The sequence below is a fragment of the Sarcophilus harrisii genome, chromosome 1, assembly GCF_902635505.1.
Source record: "Sarcophilus harrisii chromosome 1, mSarHar1.11, whole genome shotgun sequence".
NCBI lineage: Eukaryota > Metazoa > Chordata > Mammalia > Dasyuromorphia > Dasyuridae > Sarcophilus > Sarcophilus harrisii.
The window spans coordinates 372,434,801-372,454,141 of NC_045426.1; the positions used below are offsets into that span (position 1 = coordinate 372,434,801).

At 30.8% G+C, this 19,341-nt stretch overlaps 1 protein-coding gene across 1 annotated transcript in view; it reads right to left on the reverse strand.

Annotated features, from left to right (window-relative positions):
* PIK3C3 (phosphatidylinositol 3-kinase catalytic subunit type 3) overlaps window positions 1-19,341 on the reverse strand; it is a 179,252-nt gene that overhangs the window by 140,630 nt on the left and 19,281 nt on the right. Inside the window, exons 5-9 of the mRNA XM_031946013.1 lie at window positions 16,490-16,576; window positions 14,737-14,832; window positions 12,417-12,488; window positions 9,961-10,065; window positions 9,069-9,161 (exon numbers count right to left, since the gene is read on the reverse strand). Coding sequence (XP_031801873.1) covers window positions 9,069-9,161; window positions 9,961-10,065; window positions 12,417-12,488; window positions 14,737-14,832; window positions 16,490-16,576 — 453 coding nt within the window. The remainder of the gene's footprint in view (window positions 1-9,068; window positions 9,162-9,960; window positions 10,066-12,416; window positions 12,489-14,736; window positions 14,833-16,489; window positions 16,577-19,341) is intronic.

Genomic DNA, 19,341 nt, shown 5'->3' on the forward strand with positions numbered 1-19,341 from the left:
GGGGGAGGAAGGGGCGGCCTTCCTTAAGGAAAATGTTCTCCAGAATACAAACAGAAGGCAAATTTAATTACTGAATGTTATGAGACTTTTTTCTTTACAATAGAGAAGAATCTTTGTGCTTCAAACGACAGAACAAAAATGATTATTTCAGAGTTGAAACAATTTAAGTACAGATATAAAAAGCAAGCAAGAAGCCGAATCTGAGGCAGCAAGCCCAGAAGTACTATATAGAAGGTTACTGAGAATCGGCAGATATAACTGCTCAGTAAATCTATGATCTCTGAAAGAAACTGAGAAAGTATAAAGGACTACAGAAATCGAATTCCTATCCCCCTTCCCGCTCCCAGCCCCATTCCCCACAAAGAGAAGTGGAAGAGAGGGGGAAGAAAAGGTTTTGTGAATTATAAGTCTATGAGCTTGGCTTTAATTACTTTGATAGACAGCACCTCTAAAGACAATATCAATATAAATTAAAAATTATATAGCAACCAAAAACTGCTAAAGTGTGTTTAGGCTACTTTTTTTTTTTTTTTTTTTTTTTAAAGGCAGACCACATACTGTGACACTAAAGTTTCAGTTGTGTCCAATTTTCATGACCCTGACTGAGATTTTCTTGGCAAAGATACTGGAGTGGTTTACCATTTCCCTCTCCAATTTACTTAACTGCCCCAGATATGGAATATTACATGTAATAGAAGAAATTTTTTAAAAATATGCCAGCAGGGCAGCTAGGTGGCGCAGTGGATAGAGCACCAATCCTGAAGTCAGGAGAGGACCTGAGTTCAAATCTGGTCTCAGACACTTTAACACTTCCTAACTATGTAACCCTGGGCAGGTCATTTAACCCCAAATGTCTCAGAGGGAAAAAATATGCTGGCCAATTTTAAAGAGGTTCTCCCCTCCCTTTTTTTCCCCTCCTCTTTTTTCTTCTTTGTATTAGATGGCTTCTTAGTAGAAGATGCAAATAGAGATTAAAAAAAAAGATATCAATACAATTTGTTTTATAAAAGATTTATGAACAGAAATGGAAATGTGTCAAATGGAATGAAAAAGCATTTGGTATGCTTCAATCTGAGTGATCATACTAACAAGATTATAGATACGCTGATGTATTCTAAGCAATATTAGTTGTTCTGCAAAAAACATAGCTTTCCTGCTACCTCTTGACCATAATACATACAACAGAACTATAGTCTGAAAAAAAAAAAAATAAGTGCAGAAATGGAAAGAGGAAGAACTGAAGCACAAAGATAAGAAGAAAAGGGACAAGGAGAGGAAAAGGAGGGAAAAGAGGAAAGGGAGGAAAGAGGGAAGGAGGAAAGGACAGGAAGATGAAGATGGATAGAAAGAAAGAGGGAAATGGAGAGGAAGAAAAAGAAAGGCATACAGAAAGAAAGAGGGGAGAGGAAAGAGTAAACAAAAGAGAGAAAGGGAGATGGGGAGAAAGAATATGATAGGCGAGATTTTGTTTCAATAAAAAACTCATTTTTAAACTATCAAAGAATACAACAACCATGGCCATATAATAATTCTTCTAGACACTGCAAATTGGATATTTATTTAGCTTACTTGAAAAGGTTTCAAGAACAATAGGAAATACAATTCAGTCTGCACTAGTCATCCTAAGAATTCTGTAATATGCCCTGGGATTTGAAGTTTTATTGCCCACCTTTCCAAAATGTGAAAGCAACTAATTAAATGAAACGTATAACACACTTTCTACCACTTACATATTTAATTTCTCATATTTCTGGATGTAATTAAATTCGTGTAAGAAATAACTATTAGTTTAAATGTACTTCTTTTTGCAAAAGTTTCTGCATGTGGCAATTACTTCTACTCTGTAAATCTGTTCAAGCTTTTTTTTTTTTTTTTTTTTTTTTGGTATTTTCATTTAAAGCTTTGAATTCCAAATTCTATCCTTCCTTCCTTCCCCTCCCCATCCCTGAGATGGCAAGGAATCAGATATAGTTTATACATGTGCAAATATATAAAATTTTTCCATATTAATCATTTTATAGATTCAAAAGGAAAATAAAATGAAAAAGTTTAAATAGCATGCTTTCCTCTACATTCAATCAATATCACTTCTTTCTTTGGAGGCATATAGTCATGTTTCATCATTAGTTTTTGGGATTATTTTGGGACACTGTAATGTTGAGAATAGCTGAATCATTCACAATTCTTCAATGAACAATATTGCTCTTATTGTGTACAACATTCTCCTAATTCTATTCACTTCACTCTGCATCAGTTCATCTAAGTCTTTACAAGTTTTTCTGAAATTAGCCTGCTTGTCATTTCTTACACCATAATATTTCTTTACAATCATTTACCAACATTTGTTTAGGCATCCCCTAATTCCTAGCCACCACAAAAAGAGCTACTATAATCATCCAAGTTTAAATAGGTCCTTTTCCCCTTTTTTTGAATGTCTTTGGAATATAGACCCAGCAATAGTATTACTAGGTGAAAGGGTATGCAATTTTATAGACCTTTAACATAATTCCAAATTGCTCTCCAAAATTGTTAGATTAGTTCACAACTCTACAAACAGTACCCTAGTGTCCCAGTTTTCTTACACTCCTCCAACTGCTGATATTTTTGTTTTTTGTCATATTTCTCAATCTGATAGTTATGAGGTGGTACCACAGAGTTGTTTTAATTTGCATTTCTCTAATCGATAGTATTTTAGAACATTTTTCATATGACTAAAGAGAGCTTTGATTTCTTTATCTGAAAATTGCCTGTTTATATGCTCTGATCATTATATTTTCTATATAGTTGAGAAATGATGCCTTATCAGGGATACCTGTTATAAAAATTTCCCCAGTTTTCTGCTTTCCTTATAATTTTGGCTGAATTGCTTTTATTTCTTCAATAACTTTTATAATGTATATAATCAAAATTGTTTTACATGTTATAATGTTCTCTATCATCTTTGGTCCTAAATTCTTCCCTTATTCCTGAATTTGACAAGTAAATTATTGCATGCTCTCTTATCTGCTTATGGTATCAAAGTTTATGTGTGAATCATGTCTCCATTTTGATTTTATCTTGGTATAATGTGAGGTGTGGCTCTATACATACAGTTTCTGCCATACTGTCTTCTACTCCTAGTAGTTTTGTTCCAAAAGCTTGGATCTTTGGGTTTATATATACTAGATAATTATGGTCACTTACTATAATGTAATTTGTACCTAATCTATTTCACTGCTCCATCGCTCCATTTCTTCACCAGTACCAGATTTTTTTGATAATTACTACATAATAATATTTTGAAATCTGGTATGGCTAAGCTATCTACTTTTACTCTTTTTTTTTCATTGATCCCCTTGATATTCTTGAGTTTTTTGTGCTTCCAGATGAATTTTGTTATTTTTTTCCCAGATCTAATAATTTTTCAGAGTTTGATTGGTATGGCCCTGAAATAAATAGATTTATTTAGGTAGAATTGTCATTTTATTATACCGACTCATCCTAAACAGGAACAATTAATATTTTTTCCAATTATTTGGACCTAACTTTATTTGTATGAAAAAAAGTGTTTTACAGTTGTGTTCATATAATTCCTGGATTCGTTTTGTCAGGTAGACTTCCAAGTACTCTATATTGTCTACAATCATTTCATTTTTTTTTTTTTTTATACAATCATTTTAAATGGAATTTTTCTATTTCTTGGCACTGGGTTTTGTTTGAAAGATATAGAAATACTGATGATTTCTATGGGATTTTTTGTATCTTGCAAGTCTGCTAAAATTGTTAATAATTCCAACTAATTTTTTGGTTGATTCTCTACAATTTTCTAAATATAACATCTTATAGCTGCATAGAATGATAGTTTTGTTTCCTCATTGCTTATTCTAGTTGCTTTTTAACTTGTTCTGATTTGGTATTTTAAAGTTAGTCATGTGGATGCTTTGTTTAAAATGTTTTTTTTTTCCCCAAGTGTAAAGTGCTAAAATGCTTTGGGGGGAGGGGGGAGAGAAGGGGAGGAGGGAAGAGGAGATTGTGATCAAACATAATTTCTTGGTTGCTGTCAAAACAAGTTACTTAAATTGAAATTTTCCCTTTTTTGTAAATGATTAATTTTTAAAAATATGAAATTTTTTTCTCTTAAGGATATAACTAACCTTTTTACTATAATATAATATGATAGACTTAATAATGGACATCCTTGCTTTGCCTCTAATTGTGCTGGGAAGGGTTCCAGCTTATGCTCATTATAAATAATGCTGCTGATGGTTTTAGATAAATATTAGTTATCATTTTAGTGTAAATTCCATTTATTCCTATGCTCTAGTGTTTTTGAAAGAAAAGGTGTTCTACTCTGTCAAAAGCTTTTTCTGCATCTATTGAGATAACCATATGATTTCTGTTGGTTTTGTTCCTAATATGGTCAATTATACTAATAACTTTCCTAATATTGCATGATCCCTACATTTCTGGTATAATATTCCTAGTATATCTACCAACTGGTCATAGTGCATAATCCTTGTGATATATTGTTATAATTTCTGTGCTTGTAATTTATTTATAATTTTTGCATTAGAGAAACTGATCAATAACTTTGTCTGTTTTGGCTCTTTCTTGTTTAAGCATCAATACCGTATCTGTGACATAAAAGGAATTTGGTAAAAACTCATTCTTTACCTATTTTTCTGAACAGTTTATATAGTATATTAAGATTAAATGTTTGGTAGAATTCACTTGTGAATCCATCTGTCTAGGAATTTTTTTTTTAAGGAAATTCATTGATTGCTTGTTCAACTTCTTTTTCTAAAATTTGGTTATATAAATATTTTATTTCTTATCAATCTGGATAATTCACATTTTTGTGAATATTTACACATTTCATTTGGATTGTCAAATTTATTAGCATGCAACTGAGAAAAATAGGTCCTAACAATTATTTTAATTTTGTCTTCATTGATGGTGAATTCATCTTTTTAATTTTTTATATCAGTATTTTGGTTAATCAATGGTTTATCTATTTTATTGGGTTTTTTCCTCCATAAAATTTGCTTCTAATTTTATTCAATGATTTTTTTTCAATTTTCAATATTTTCAATTTTATCTTCTAATTTTCAGGAATTTCAATTTGGTATTAAATTGGAGGTTTTCAATTTGTTCTGTTTTCCAACTTTTTTTTTTACTTGCATGCCCAATTCATTAATCTGATTTTTCTTTATTTTACTGATGTACACAATTAGAGATATAAATTTTCTTCTAAGTACTATCCTATGGGATGCATCGCATAAATTTTGGCATGTTGTCCCTTTATTGTCATTTTCTTTAATGAAATTATCAGTTTCTATGATTTGTTCTTTGACACACCTAGTTTTAGAATTAGATTATTTAATTTCCAATTAATTTTTAATCTTTTTTTCATTGTCCATGGTTGAATGTAATTTGTATTTTATTATGACCTGAAACATCTATGTTAACTATTTTTGCTTTTCTGTCTTTAGTTGTGAAATTTTTAGGTCCAAATACATGAAATTTTTGTGTAGGTGCCATATGGAGCTGAGAAAAAAAGGTCTATTTCTTTCTATTCCTATTTAGTTTTCTCCTGAGATCTAGCACATCTAACTTTTACAGAATTATGCTTACCTCATTAACTTCTTTTCTGTTTATTTTTTGGTTAGATTAATTTATTTCTGAGAGGAAGAGCTGAGGTTCCCCATTAGTATAATTTTATTTCTTGAGTCTGTACATTCCAGCTGGTTTAATCTTATAGTGCAATTTGGATTAGATTACATTACATTGAAAATATTATTTCTCATGCAAATTTAGAAAACTCTGAAGTACCACTTCACATCTCTCAGATTAGCTAAAATGACAGGAAAAGATAATGATAAATGTTGGAGAAGATATGGGAAACCAGGATACTAATGCATTGCTAGTGGAGTTGTGGAATGATTCAAACTCCAAAAATTCTGAAAAGTAATTTGGAACTAGCCTAAAGAGTTATCAAACTGTGCATCCATCCTCTTTGATCCAGCAGTGTTTCTAATGGGGAATTAGTTGGGGAAAGGCTAAATAAGTTATGGCATATGAACATAATGGAGTATTGTTGTTCTATAAGAAATAATGAGCAACTTGATTTCAGAAAAGCCTGGAAAACCTTACATGAACTGATACTAAATTAAGTAAGCATCATATACAGTAATAGAAGAACATTATACATAGTTACAAGATTATGTGATGCTCAATTATGACGAATTTGGCTTTTTTCAACAATGAAAGGCCACACCCAGAGAGAGAACTATGGAGACTGAATGTGAATCAAAGCACTGTTTATATTCACCTTTTTATTATTTTATTTTTCTGTTTGCTTGTTTTTTCTTTTTTGTGGTTTTTTTTCCCTTTTGATTTGATTTTTCTTGGTCAGCATGATGAATATAGATACATGTTTAGAAGAGTTACACATGTTTAATCTACATTAGAATGCTTGCTGTCTTGGGGAAGGCAGGTGGGGGAGAGAGGAAGAAAAATTTGGAGCAAGTTTTGCAAATGTGAATGTTAAAACCTATTTCTGCATGTATTTTGAAAAAAAGAAAGAAAATATTATTTCTTGAAACCCAGCTTGTATGAAACCGTGTGACTAAGGTTATTTTATTTTATTTTTTTGGCTAAACAAACAAATGAAACCTGTCAAATGTGGGGGGGAAATCTGGAACACCAAGTTTTGTAAGGGCCAATATTGAAAAATTATCCATGCATATGTTTTGATTAGAAAGCTTTAATAATAACAAAATAAAAAATCTTCAGATCCTTTGGATATAAAATTCTGACTACAGAATTCAAGACTCCACAGAAGTTAGTTTCAGCCATATCTATCATTTTATTTTTCTTACCCTGAATCTTTCCTATCTAATCTGCTTCTTTCTACCTACTATATTATGAATCATCTTGTTCCTGGTGCAAATATATGGAATGGATAAAAAGTATGCTGATATAAATCTATCCTGATTACTTGGTCATACAGATAATAAGTGTACACGCTGAGTTTACATTATCCATCAATCTCTCTAGGACCATATCTGAAAGTCCTCATTTCTAATCTGACAGAAATAAAATTTTTGTCCTTCACCTGAAGTTAAAAAACAAAACTTTAACTAAGTAAAGAGAGAGTCCAGGGACTAGACTAAGATTTAAAATAAAATCTAAAGATGCAAAGAACTCAGAAGAGAGGTGGAGAAGAACCTACAAATATTTTGGCTAGAACCACGGATTCAAAGCTGCAAGTATTTCAGCTCAAATATCTCCTCTTTCACTTCCTGGATTCCTCTCCTCTCATTTTTTGACTCTTGGACTAAGAAGCCTTAGGACCTAAGTGTGAGACATTATTAATCTGCCCCCAAGTCCTACCACTCAATCAGGCACTAGTGCCTCATAAATTCTAAGAGAACAGATTCACCTTCTGCCACTGATAGGACTACTGAGATTTGGAATCTCTTAAAATGATACTATGTATCCTTTAATTAGCAAAACAAGCACCCAAAGTGGGTCCCTTGCCTGATCACTAATTAAAATTGTCAGACTAACTACAAACCTGTAATCATGAAGATTAATTCAAGCATAAGAATAGACCAAAAGGAAGGGAACTAGTTACGAGGCTATTATAATCTTATAATTGTTTCAACAAATACTAAATGCATTATTTAAGATAATTGCTATAAAATGGAAACAAGGGGAAAACATGAAAGGCAGGAAGAAGTATGAATAAATAAAACTGGCTACAAATTGAAGATGATTTTAGTCAATCAACAAACAATTAAGTGTCTACTATATGCTGGGCATATAATAAATGTTTAAAAATGTTTAAAAAAAAAAAGGCAAAAGACAATCCTTGATTATGAGGAGCTCCAGGTGCAACATGTAAGGAACTATGTACAAAAAAAAAAAAAAAAAAAAAAAAAACCTATACACAGGATAAATCAGAAATAAATCAATAGATAGGCACTAGAATTAGAGGGATCAGAAAAAGCTTCCTATAGAAGATGAGATTTTAGCTGAGAACTGAAGGAAGACAGAGAAGATAGGAGGAAAAGATAAAGATGGAGAACATTCCAGGTATGAGGATCAGCCCAGCAACAAAAGCCTAAATCTAGAAATGAAACATTTTATTCAAGTAATAGCATGAAGGGAAGTGTCACTGGATGAAAGTAGGAGAGGGAAGAAGAGCTATGTAAGGTATAAGAAGCCTGGAATGTTGGGGGCTGTAAACGTGGGGAGGTATGTTATAAAGGGTTTTGTATGTAAAACAGAGGATTTTATAGATTCTGTTAGGTCAGAGCCTCTGGAGTTTATTAAGTAGGAGAAGGTGATTTGTCAGATCTGCACATAAGGAAAATCCCTTTGAAACCACTATGGAAGACAGACCAATGAGAGCATATTTAAGAAATGGCAGGAAGGTGAAGTGGACAGGTTGGATATGGGGATGAGGGTGAAGAGCAAAAAGTTGTGAGGCTAAGGGTATGGGAAGATGGTAAATGTCCTTGACAAAGGTAGGAAAACTGCGAATAAGGACAGAGTTTGAGGAAAAAAGAAAATAATGACTTGGCTTTTGGACATGGTGAGTTTATGATGTCTACAGAATATCCATTTAGAGATGTCTATATTAAGTGGAGATAGGAGACTGGAGGTCAGGAGGGAGGGTAAGATTGGATAAGTAGATTTGAGAATCATCAGCATCAAGACAATAACTGAATCCATGATAAAAGATAAGATAATCAAAAAAATACTGACAAAGAAGGGAAGAGGACCTAAATTCAAGGTTTATGGTCTCATTATCAGAGAGAATAAAAACATAAGGAGAAATAGATAGTGGAGGTGGGTAGTAGATCAGAGTAGCACAATTTATTTATATGAATAGTTTATTTAGTTCTTTCTTTAAGCTCTCTCTTATGAACCCAACTTTTAATGGTACTTTACATAAGTGTAATTTTAATATAACTGAAGTTAGTACACTGAATTTTGATTTTGTCTTACAAGAAATTATGTGTTCCACAGAAGTTTTAAGAATTTTTATTTTATTGGTATAGAAATAGACATAAACTTACCTTTTCTTGATTAGTAAGATAATATCTAAACTTCCAAACTAGATCTTGTTCTTCATATGTAAGCTGCTTCGTTGGTGGATAACTTACTATGATCTATTAAAAATAATGAAATGTATTTCATTTGTTAAAAACTGGATTTCAGATTTGTTTTTACCTTAATGATAAACTCTTTGAATAATGCCTCCCAAAATAAGGAAGATGCACAAGCATTTAAGATTCAAATATATTCCTTACATTTAAAAGAATCAGATTAATATGGAACCAGAAGGAACCATGGAGATTATCTGGTTCAACCTTATTTTATAAATTGGTAAATAAGGCCTAAAGAGATGAAATGACTAATCTAAAGGTAGAACAGAAGAAGGATTCAAACTTGATGCCATGGATCCTAGATTAATAATAAATTATATCAAAATGTCTTTTTGATTTCACAAAATTAATGTGTAAGATTAATAAATATAGGTAATCCCTGATTTTTGCTGTTTGGAATATATGCTCTGATCCTTAGAGGCTTCTCACGACTTTCACTCATTCATTCAAAAGAGTACATATATGTGCTTCAGAGAAATCCACCAAATGAGGCATATTTCTTCATAATGAGGCAAAAAATTCAGTAATATTTTTCAATACATGAGAAAAAAATCAACTACAGATTCCATCTAACTGAACTTCCAATTCAATGGACCTTCAAAAATGATCTGGGAGGCAGAGGAAAAATAAAAGAGAAATTTTAAAAGTTTAAACAGCCCATGATACTAAAATTACACTTAAAATGAGAACTTATATAAGAGAATCACTTTAATTTCTCAAATTCTCTGTAAAAAAAAATTCAACACTAACAAAATTTATAAAATACATAAAAAAGTACATAAGAAAATCAATATTAACTTACATTTAGCTGGTCTCTAGTGGCAGCATTAGGTTTGAGATCATGGTCAGATGGTCCACTTCTTAAACTTCGAGCAAGTTTGTGATGTTTGCTTTCAACTAAATTCTCCTAAAATAAGTTTGAATTATTATTAAGAATGTATAAGTTCTAATAACCAAGTTGGAAGGAGAATAACAGAACAATTTATTATAAATATGACAATTTTTTAAAGAACAGAATATTGTATATTGAATAGTCTTTTAGTTTTTAATGTACTCATTAAATATGTATTACCAACTTGAAAATAGGGAAACTGAGGAAGAAAATTTTAAATTACAGAAGAATCACAATGATTAGATATCATTCAGTGTAAACATAATTTACAAATGAGGGAACTAAGATTCAAGGAGATTAAGATTACAAGACAAACTTCATATGGCTAGTAAACAGAAGATCTGCAATTATAATGTCTCCTGTTGTCCCAAAGAAACTGCATACAACAAGCCTCCATACTAAATCCAGATTTATAATAGCATAGAATTTTAGATCTGAAAGGCAGTTCAGAGTTCATCTAGCCCACTCAGTACACAAAAATATCCCCTCTAAAACTTCAGTTTAAAAATTTCCAAAAATAGGGAAGCCACTATCACTCAAGATAATCCATTTCTCTTTTAGATAGTTTTGACCTGGAAGTTTTCCTGCTATTGACCTTAAATTGCAATTTAGGCTCTTTGCAATTTCTACTTCCTGATTCAGAAACTGCCCTCTAGAGAATTAGAACAAGTCTAGCCCTTCCTCCACATAACAGTACTTCAAATACTAGAATTAGTTAGCTAACAAGCACTTATTAAGCATCTACTATGTACTAGGCATGATGTAGAGTTCTGGAGGTACAAGGATTAGTTAAAAAACAAACAAACAAAAAAGTCCAGGGTGACCTCCAAACTACAATAAGGCATCAGAATACTGTGCTGTATATTTCTTTAGTCAATGTTTTTCATCATCATCAATGATAAGAAGTACATTTCTACCCTAAGAAACCCAGAGTTCAAATACTCACTCTTGTTCTCAGTGTACCCCTATATATTCTTTCTTACTCTAAATAGTTCAGTTCCTAGAACACCCAAAATTATAATCACCTCCTGCAAGATTTATTTCTCTTTTAATCCATTGACCTTGATATGAACTACTTAATCTTCAAAGTTTCAAAAATGTTAGTGCTAGTAAAGCTTAAAACTACAAGCCTCTTGGGACACTCTGTTTTAAAAGTCCAAAAGGAAATCAGTAAAAAAATATTCAATAGGATATATTCTCTAAGGTGGAAAGGGTAAAGGATGAAGACATACATAAATTAGTAACTTAATATGAACATCTAGTGCTATTCTGGAAATATAACAGAAAATAATAGCAAAAGAACAGATACATAAACACTCTCACACTCTCTCTCTCTTACAGATATTTTGAAATTGCATTGCCTGGAACAGTTAAGAAAGGAGGCTGAACATAAGTAAATTATAGTTTCCCTCTTTAAATGTCAGATCTTATTTTTTTTTTAAACATTTTGGATAGCTATTTTTCTAATATAGATTACACACTTCCCTGCCTCTCTAAGCAGAATATACTGGAAATAATTTAACCTTTTTTTTTGATGACTCAGGGTCATTATTATGAACATCAATTATTGTACCATGATTATATGGTTATACCCTAAGGGCTATTGAAATATATAGGGTAGTTTGCTTCTACATTAAATGGCTCTAAGAGAGTTATTCTTTTTTAGTTTATGTATGCTTTTTATGGTTTGAGGAGCCTTTTTTGGTCTTCAATATTACTGTCAAGTTGTCAGTTATGGTTTCTTGTTCCAGCCCCACCTACTCCTTTATTTATAATTTGCTGCTTATAAGTAAGCCAGTTCTAAGCAAGGCCCTACTGAGGTTTAGTGTATGTGCTCTGTGACATCTATATGTTGGCTACTGCTGAGAGACTTTTCCCCCCAACTTAAAATCAGAGACATAAAGTTGACAGGATTCTCTAAAATCATCTAATTCTCCCTAAAATATTTGAAACAGATCAAATCCTCTGAACAATATTTCTAACAGGGAGTTGAAGTACCTCCAAAAGATGCTCATTTTATCCCTGGAAAATTCTAATTTCTTGCCAATTTTCTTTCTATAGAGTGAAAAATCTTCTATACATTGGTTTGTTTCTGCTGTACTATACTGAATTCTACCCTCCACAGCTATTAAGAAAAAAGTCAATTTGTATTGCATAACTGGTTTTCAAATTTTGGGGAAAAGATAACATATCCCATTCAAATTTCTCTTATCCTCACTAGTTTCTTCAATCATTTGGGTATTCTAATATAGTTGAGTATGCTAGCAAAGTGGACTCAAGGTCAAAGTGATATAGCTATATATTTTTAAAACCGTATAAGGGGGAAAAACCATCATCCTAGGAAATATAACTGCATAGTAACTCACCATAGACATTTGGGGGTCAGGTACTTTCACTATCTCAAAACTTGTTAAAATTGGGGATGACTCATCACCATCCTATATGCCACAGAAAAAGAGAAAATTTAAGAATGAAGGAAAAAAAAAAAGAAAAACCAATAACACTTTTAAATATTCTAATAACAAAGAACAAAAAATGCATTTGGACCCAATTACATCATTATATTTCTTGCTGATGATTATGAAAATCTCTATTTCAATAAGAGGTCTTCTAAGAAAAAGATCTAATATGTTTCTTACTCTTTTGTGGGGTACAGATAAAAGGTAATGATTTAAGGAAAAAATTAAAGCCCATAAATGAACATGCACAACAGATTTCAGCGAGCAGAGATGCATGGGCAATGATGTTTTATTTATTTCTGAAACTTTCATAAGGACAAAAAAAAAGTACTAGAAAACAAAAAGAAACATGTGCCAACTATATGATATTTGGAAAGAACTACAACTAAAATGATATACTTGCTTTGTTATATTTATCTACACAAATCATTAAATAGATGAGATGAGTTCAACTAAACATAGCTCCCAGTTCAAGATTCAGCAGCAATATTACTCAAAGTATATTGACTGAAGAGCATGTAAATCTTAATAAGAATTTGTGAATTAATTCTAAAGAAAAAAATTATCTTTTAACTCAAAATAGTCTTTGCTTTTTAATCTTTAAAACCACGAAGATAAAGCAGCATAACAAACAGTATGTCTATATAAAGGATCAATGGTATTAAGATTAGTTATTTGTGAACAATTCTGGAGTTTATGCCAATCTGTTAAGATTAAGTTTCCAAACATTGATATATTTTCCTCTTTAAACTTTCTGAGTCTTACAGAAAGCCACAAATTCCCATAGCCATTGTTTAACAGACTGGGTTTTCAGTCACAACACCAGAAAACACATTTATCAACCCAACTGTGACAAGTAATCTTCACTTAGACTATCTGTCACAAAAGACAGGTGACAAGAAAGTCTATTTCCATTAGATTCAATACACTGGACCAGTAATCTTTACACTAAGTGGAAGTGTGACATGCTAGATAGACAGTCACTAATTTATGAACAATTTTCAGGGAGTAGTAGAAAGGGGTCAAGAACTTGTTGAAGTACGCTTTCAAAAAAGTACCCCTAAAAATTATTTTTTTGGCTATTCATTAAATTCTTTTAAGTAAATTTAGAATTTTGATCTTGTTTCTAAATATATGGCTACTATATCATTTTTATTACCTTTACTTGGAATCTATGCCCCACAAAATCAAGAAATTTATTTTTCAAATCTAATTCCATAGAGTATAGTAAATACATAGGAACATGACATTATTATATAATGCTGGTAAGTTAGTTCTACCTTAACAGTTAACTCTTTAGGGTGGACTTTGTTTATAAAACATTAAATATTAGCCACTCTACCTTATTTCACCTCAACTGTCATTGAAAATGGTTCAAATGAGTCTATTACTCGGATTCTTTAATTTAAAAGCAAGAATACAAAGTAAACCACAAAACAAGATGAAAAGAGAAATAAAAAGTATGATTTTAATTAAAAAATATCACTAAAAATGATCATCAGCTAACGAAACAAAGAAACAAAAAAACTTCCTGATTTTATATCACAAAAATCTATTAAAGAAATTAGAAAAGAACATCACTAATTATTCATAACATTTATGGAAAAATATTATCAAAACATATAGCTAATCTGACATCTCTAAAACAAGCTACATTGTAATTTTTTCTGCACTGTTTTATACTACAGCAAAATAAAATTATTATCACTATTATATCGTTAGCTATTTCAAAAAGTGGGGCCCATTTCTACTAATTTTGTATAGAGATTTTATAGAGTACATAAAGCCATATCAATAAAATTGCAAAAAGATAAAGAGAAATTATTTTCCATAATGGAAAGAAAGAGTACCTTGTTCTCATTAAATTAACCATTCGAAAAAACTATGTATAGGTCTTCATACTTTTAACGAATCATTAGTATTTAATTTTATTAGTATTACTGATGTCTTCCTTGCCAATTTCAAGAACAATAAATCAAAAAGTTTTAATCACTTACATTCTTATTGAATTCTGTAATCTAGAACTACATTACATGAATGATTGGCTTTTGTAATTTTGTTGTAGCTATACTATTTGATTTGTATGTACATAAACAGCTGTTGCTGACAGCTGTCTGCTGCTATCTTGCAAACAAATAATTCATCTCAGCAGGAACTTCAGTAATTTTTTTAATGCTTTCCCCCTATCTGTTTTAGAGAAGCCATTAAATAGGTCTAAGGAACATACCTTCTCATAGTAAACTATACCATATTCTTTATCTTCACATTTGACACATCGAAACTCAACCATCAGGTACATAAAATTAGAACTTCGTTTTTCACTCTAAAGAAAAAAGAGAAACTATATAAAATAAAGGTTGATAACTTCATAATTTGCATTAATGGATAGCATGAATTAGGATATCAAGTAAAAAGAAATACGTCTTGATAAGATTATAATTTTTATTTATATTACCATACTCATCAAAATATCTTGTTTCTGTTATTTTAAAAACTTCTTTTTCAAATCTCACTTCAGAGGTATTTTATATAAATACTGACACAAAGAAGACTTGTGTTTTCTATAGCGAACATCTCCTCACATTAGTATTTAAAGCAAAAATATTTAATAGTTCAATCACAAGGGTAATTTCCAAGTGAAACTAAATATTGTTTAAATTTAAGAAAGCCCAGTGACTTAAAGTAAACTATAAATAAAAGAGCATTTGTAGGTAAGTATGTTGAATAAAGAAAAACAAGAAAATAGAAATTCCAAAATTCAACATTTAAAATCACATAGAAAACTGAAAATAAATTAGTTCTTACAAAAAATCTGTTGCTAATAAATTTTCAAAATGACTAGGAAAGAAAATTCCCTATTTTCAAATTTCAAATAATAATATCTGAGACCATAGTTATTTTTTTAAAAATTACAATAGTGACTTTGGAGTAAAACAGAGCAATGAATCAGTAAATAGGGGAAAAAAAAAAAAAAAAACAACTAAATAAGAGTTCATTGTAAAAAAAAGAACACTTAAAGCCACTACGTTCTCCTTTTCCAAGTGATGCTCTAACTGCTCAGAGACTCTAAATTAAGTCTGTATGTACCCTGTGGTGCTCATTATAGGCTGGGCCATATTACAAAACTGATATTCCTCTCTCCTAATTTGATTAATATAATTGTTATTTCCATTCTCCAGACACAAAATGTTAAGCTTAACATCTGGTACATGCAAACACCATATTCAAAAGTAAATCTGTTATAAAAAAAAAAAAAAAAAAAACTTCTGAAAATAACTGCACTAATTCCATCCTTTGATAAGACTACTTTCCCATGTCATTTTCATTCACACAATTTGGAATATAGATAGGCCCAACCTGACTTTGTAATATTCTAAGGACTGCTATATTTCTAGAAAAAGTATAGAAAACAGGCAGCATCTTATTTCTGAAGAAAGTATACTAAAGTTGGATCAAAACATTGGAAATGAATAGGATCACAAAGTCCTATTCAAAGAGCAAACAATTAAGGAAGGGATAAAAACTAAACTTTACAGACATAACAACTGTGATATGAGATACCTATGACAGATATTATCCCCCCTTCCTGGTTCTAAAGCCAAACAGAGAAGTCACAGGTATGCTAAAAAAAATTCCCAGTACCAAGTCCTAAAAGGACAATACAGATCATCTTCACGTGTACAAGGTATCTAGCTACCCAAAACCCCTATAAGATGCCTGAATAGAAAAATTATCAAAAAAAATTTTTAATAAGATAATAATCTATTATGAAAGCAAGCTGCTTAATCCTAAACTTACATGAAAAGATGTGCAAGAAAAAAAGTATGTATACATGTGTATATGCATATGTACACACTTAACAGATGTCTCTTTAAATACACAGAACCATTTATATTTTAAATATAAAAAACAAAGTTTATTGGTTTTGTTTAAAATTTAATAAGTTACTTACTATTAAAAATATAAGGAGAATGACTCACCTCATTAATCATTTCTATTTCTCTAAATGTCAATCTATCCAGCCAATCCACTTTTACCATGTGGCCCTGTCGATGAGCCTTAGTGAGCTACCAAAAAAAAAAAAAAAAAACCAAACAAACAAAAAAAAACAAAAACAAATTTTAAAAGATAAATTTTTTTACATATATAAAAATTGATTCTGGGAGAAAATAAGTTATAACATTTTGAAAAGGAATTAGGTATTATGAAAATAAAGTAACTAAAATTTCCAGAGTTTTTGGCTCATATATTCCACTACTAGGCATATATCTCAAGGGAATCACTGGTAAAAAGGAAAAAACTTTAAACTCTTAACACATCAAAATATTTATAGTAGCAGTTTTTGTGGTAGCAAAGAACTAGAAATAAAGTAGATGTCTGTCCATTGACTGAGGAATAGTCAAAACAAACTATTGTACATGGACATAATGGAATATTATTGAGATTTTAGAAATGACAAATGTGAAAATACAAAAAGTGAAAAGACTTCACAAACTGATGCAAAGGGAAGCAAAGCCAAGAAAATTATATATGTACATGACATATGTAATATGTAACATATATTTGCACATATTATGTATATAGATGACATGTATAACATTCACACACATTATATATGTATATAGTGATATTTTATATATATATAAAACTGCAAAATATAATGAAAATTGTAGAGAACAATAGCCACAAACAATGAAAGTTGTCAAATTAACTAGGAAGAAGCACAGCTTCAAAGACAAGGGATGAAAAAAATACCTCCTCCTACTCCTTTCCAGATGTAGGAAATTGAGGTTAAAATTGTTGAAAACTACATTATTTTTCTTTGTTTTATTTTATTTATTCATTTTAAATTTAAATACAAAATAGAAAAAAGAAAAAAAATTGCCATGTGCACAGCAAAACATAAGAAAGGATTCAAAATATAAAGCAATACATTTTCATTTCAAGAAAGCCCACATAAAAAATACTATATGTTGTGTTCAAAGCTATCCTTCTTTGCTTCTGTATAGGTTTTTTTACTCCCTACCATGTACTTTTGGCTTTATTCTTTTTTTTTTTCCATTTTTTTTTATTTGAAACTTTTTATTTTCAAAACATATACAGGGATAATTTTTCAATATTGTCCCTTGCAAAACCTTGTGTTCCAATTCCCCACCCCCATGATAGCAAGTAATCCAATATAAGAAAATTATATTATTTTAAAGAATTTTTCAAGATATTAGTCAATTCTGTTCATTGTTTTTTTTTTTTTCTTTTCTTTTTTCTTTTGTTTTCTTGAAAGTTTGTATGTTTTATGTGATAGTTCTCTAGAAGATAGGGAAGAAAAGAGGCACAGAAAAATTGAGGGCATGCAAAAATAAAAACTATAAATAAAAATTTATTTTAAAAAAGAAGCAACTTTATATTAAAGGTCTCCAAATTTTTTTCCTCTTCACATATAATTCATTAAAAGGCAAACTGGATTAAGTCACTATCTTAATCATCCCACCTCCATGTCTTTATTTGTGCTGTTCTTCTGCATGTCTCCTGCTACTACAATACTTTTAGTCTATCCTATACTAAAATTATGCATGTATTTTTATCTTACAACTCATAAGAAACTACAAGTTCTCTAAATGAAGGAATTATTTTACTTATGTCTATCACCTCTTTATTGCCTAACATTACTTTAAACTCTATAGGAGGCAGCCAATAAATAATAAAGTAAATTGAATCATGAAAAGAACAATGGACTAGGGGTCAAGTAATATTATAGTGTTGGCTTCACCAGTGATTACCTATGAGATTTTTGGACAAGTCACTTAACTTCTCTTAAGTTTTCTAAATGGTAAAATAGGTATAAAAATAATTCCTCTACTTCACAGAATTATTGTGAAATTGCAAACCAAATGAGATAATAAATACTTTAAAAAATAAAAGTATTTAAAAAGTACATATGTAAGAGTTATAGCTTTTCATTGATTTCACTGCACATATTGCCAAACTTGCCCAAAAGAATTATGATAAGATCATGACAGTTCATTTTATTAAAATTTGAAACAGGTCACTGGTCATTTCCAGTATAGTCATCTTTCCATGAAAACTAACAGCTACCACCAAATGTAAAACTCATGAGAGACTGTTGATGTGTAATTTATTCCTGTACCAACAATTTATATTTCTTTATAATCTTAAAAATGTCAGCGACCTAGATCTTTCCAGACTGAAAATCTGCATTCTGCTAAACAGCAGGGTAATGGCACTACAATCTGTTTTGAAATTGGCTCTGAAGAAGTAATCCTCACTAGGGTGCCTATCCCAAGAAAGAGATAGGTCAAGAAAGTAGCAAATGCCTCATTCTTTTCTTTCTGGGCTCAGGGATTTATTTCTACCGAATTCACAAACAGTCATAACATAAAGCACTGAAGGGCAGCATACTGTCACAGAAATAATGGCATAATTATTGAGCCTCCATCCCCAAAGTCTACAAGAATTAAACAGTATGGGGTTTGAAATGCTATTAAATTGAAAGAATTCCTAAGAACCAAATAATAAGTTCACAAAACTGCTTAGGGAATTAATCACGTATTATCAGATTTAATGGGAGGGCACACACATAGTCAAGGGACAAGGGGAGGAAGGGAAAGATTATCAAATCTGTACTTTCTTCTACAAAAGGTCAAAATTGATACCTACAAAATAAGCATATGCTGGAAAGGTAAAGTGACAATAGATGAGAGAGAAAGAAAATTTTTTTTTAATTTTGAGTTTTCAACTGTTTTCATTACTTTACTTTACCCTTAAAATCAGTATTTGTGGTGTGGTGTAAAAAAGCATAGGATCTGAAGTTGGA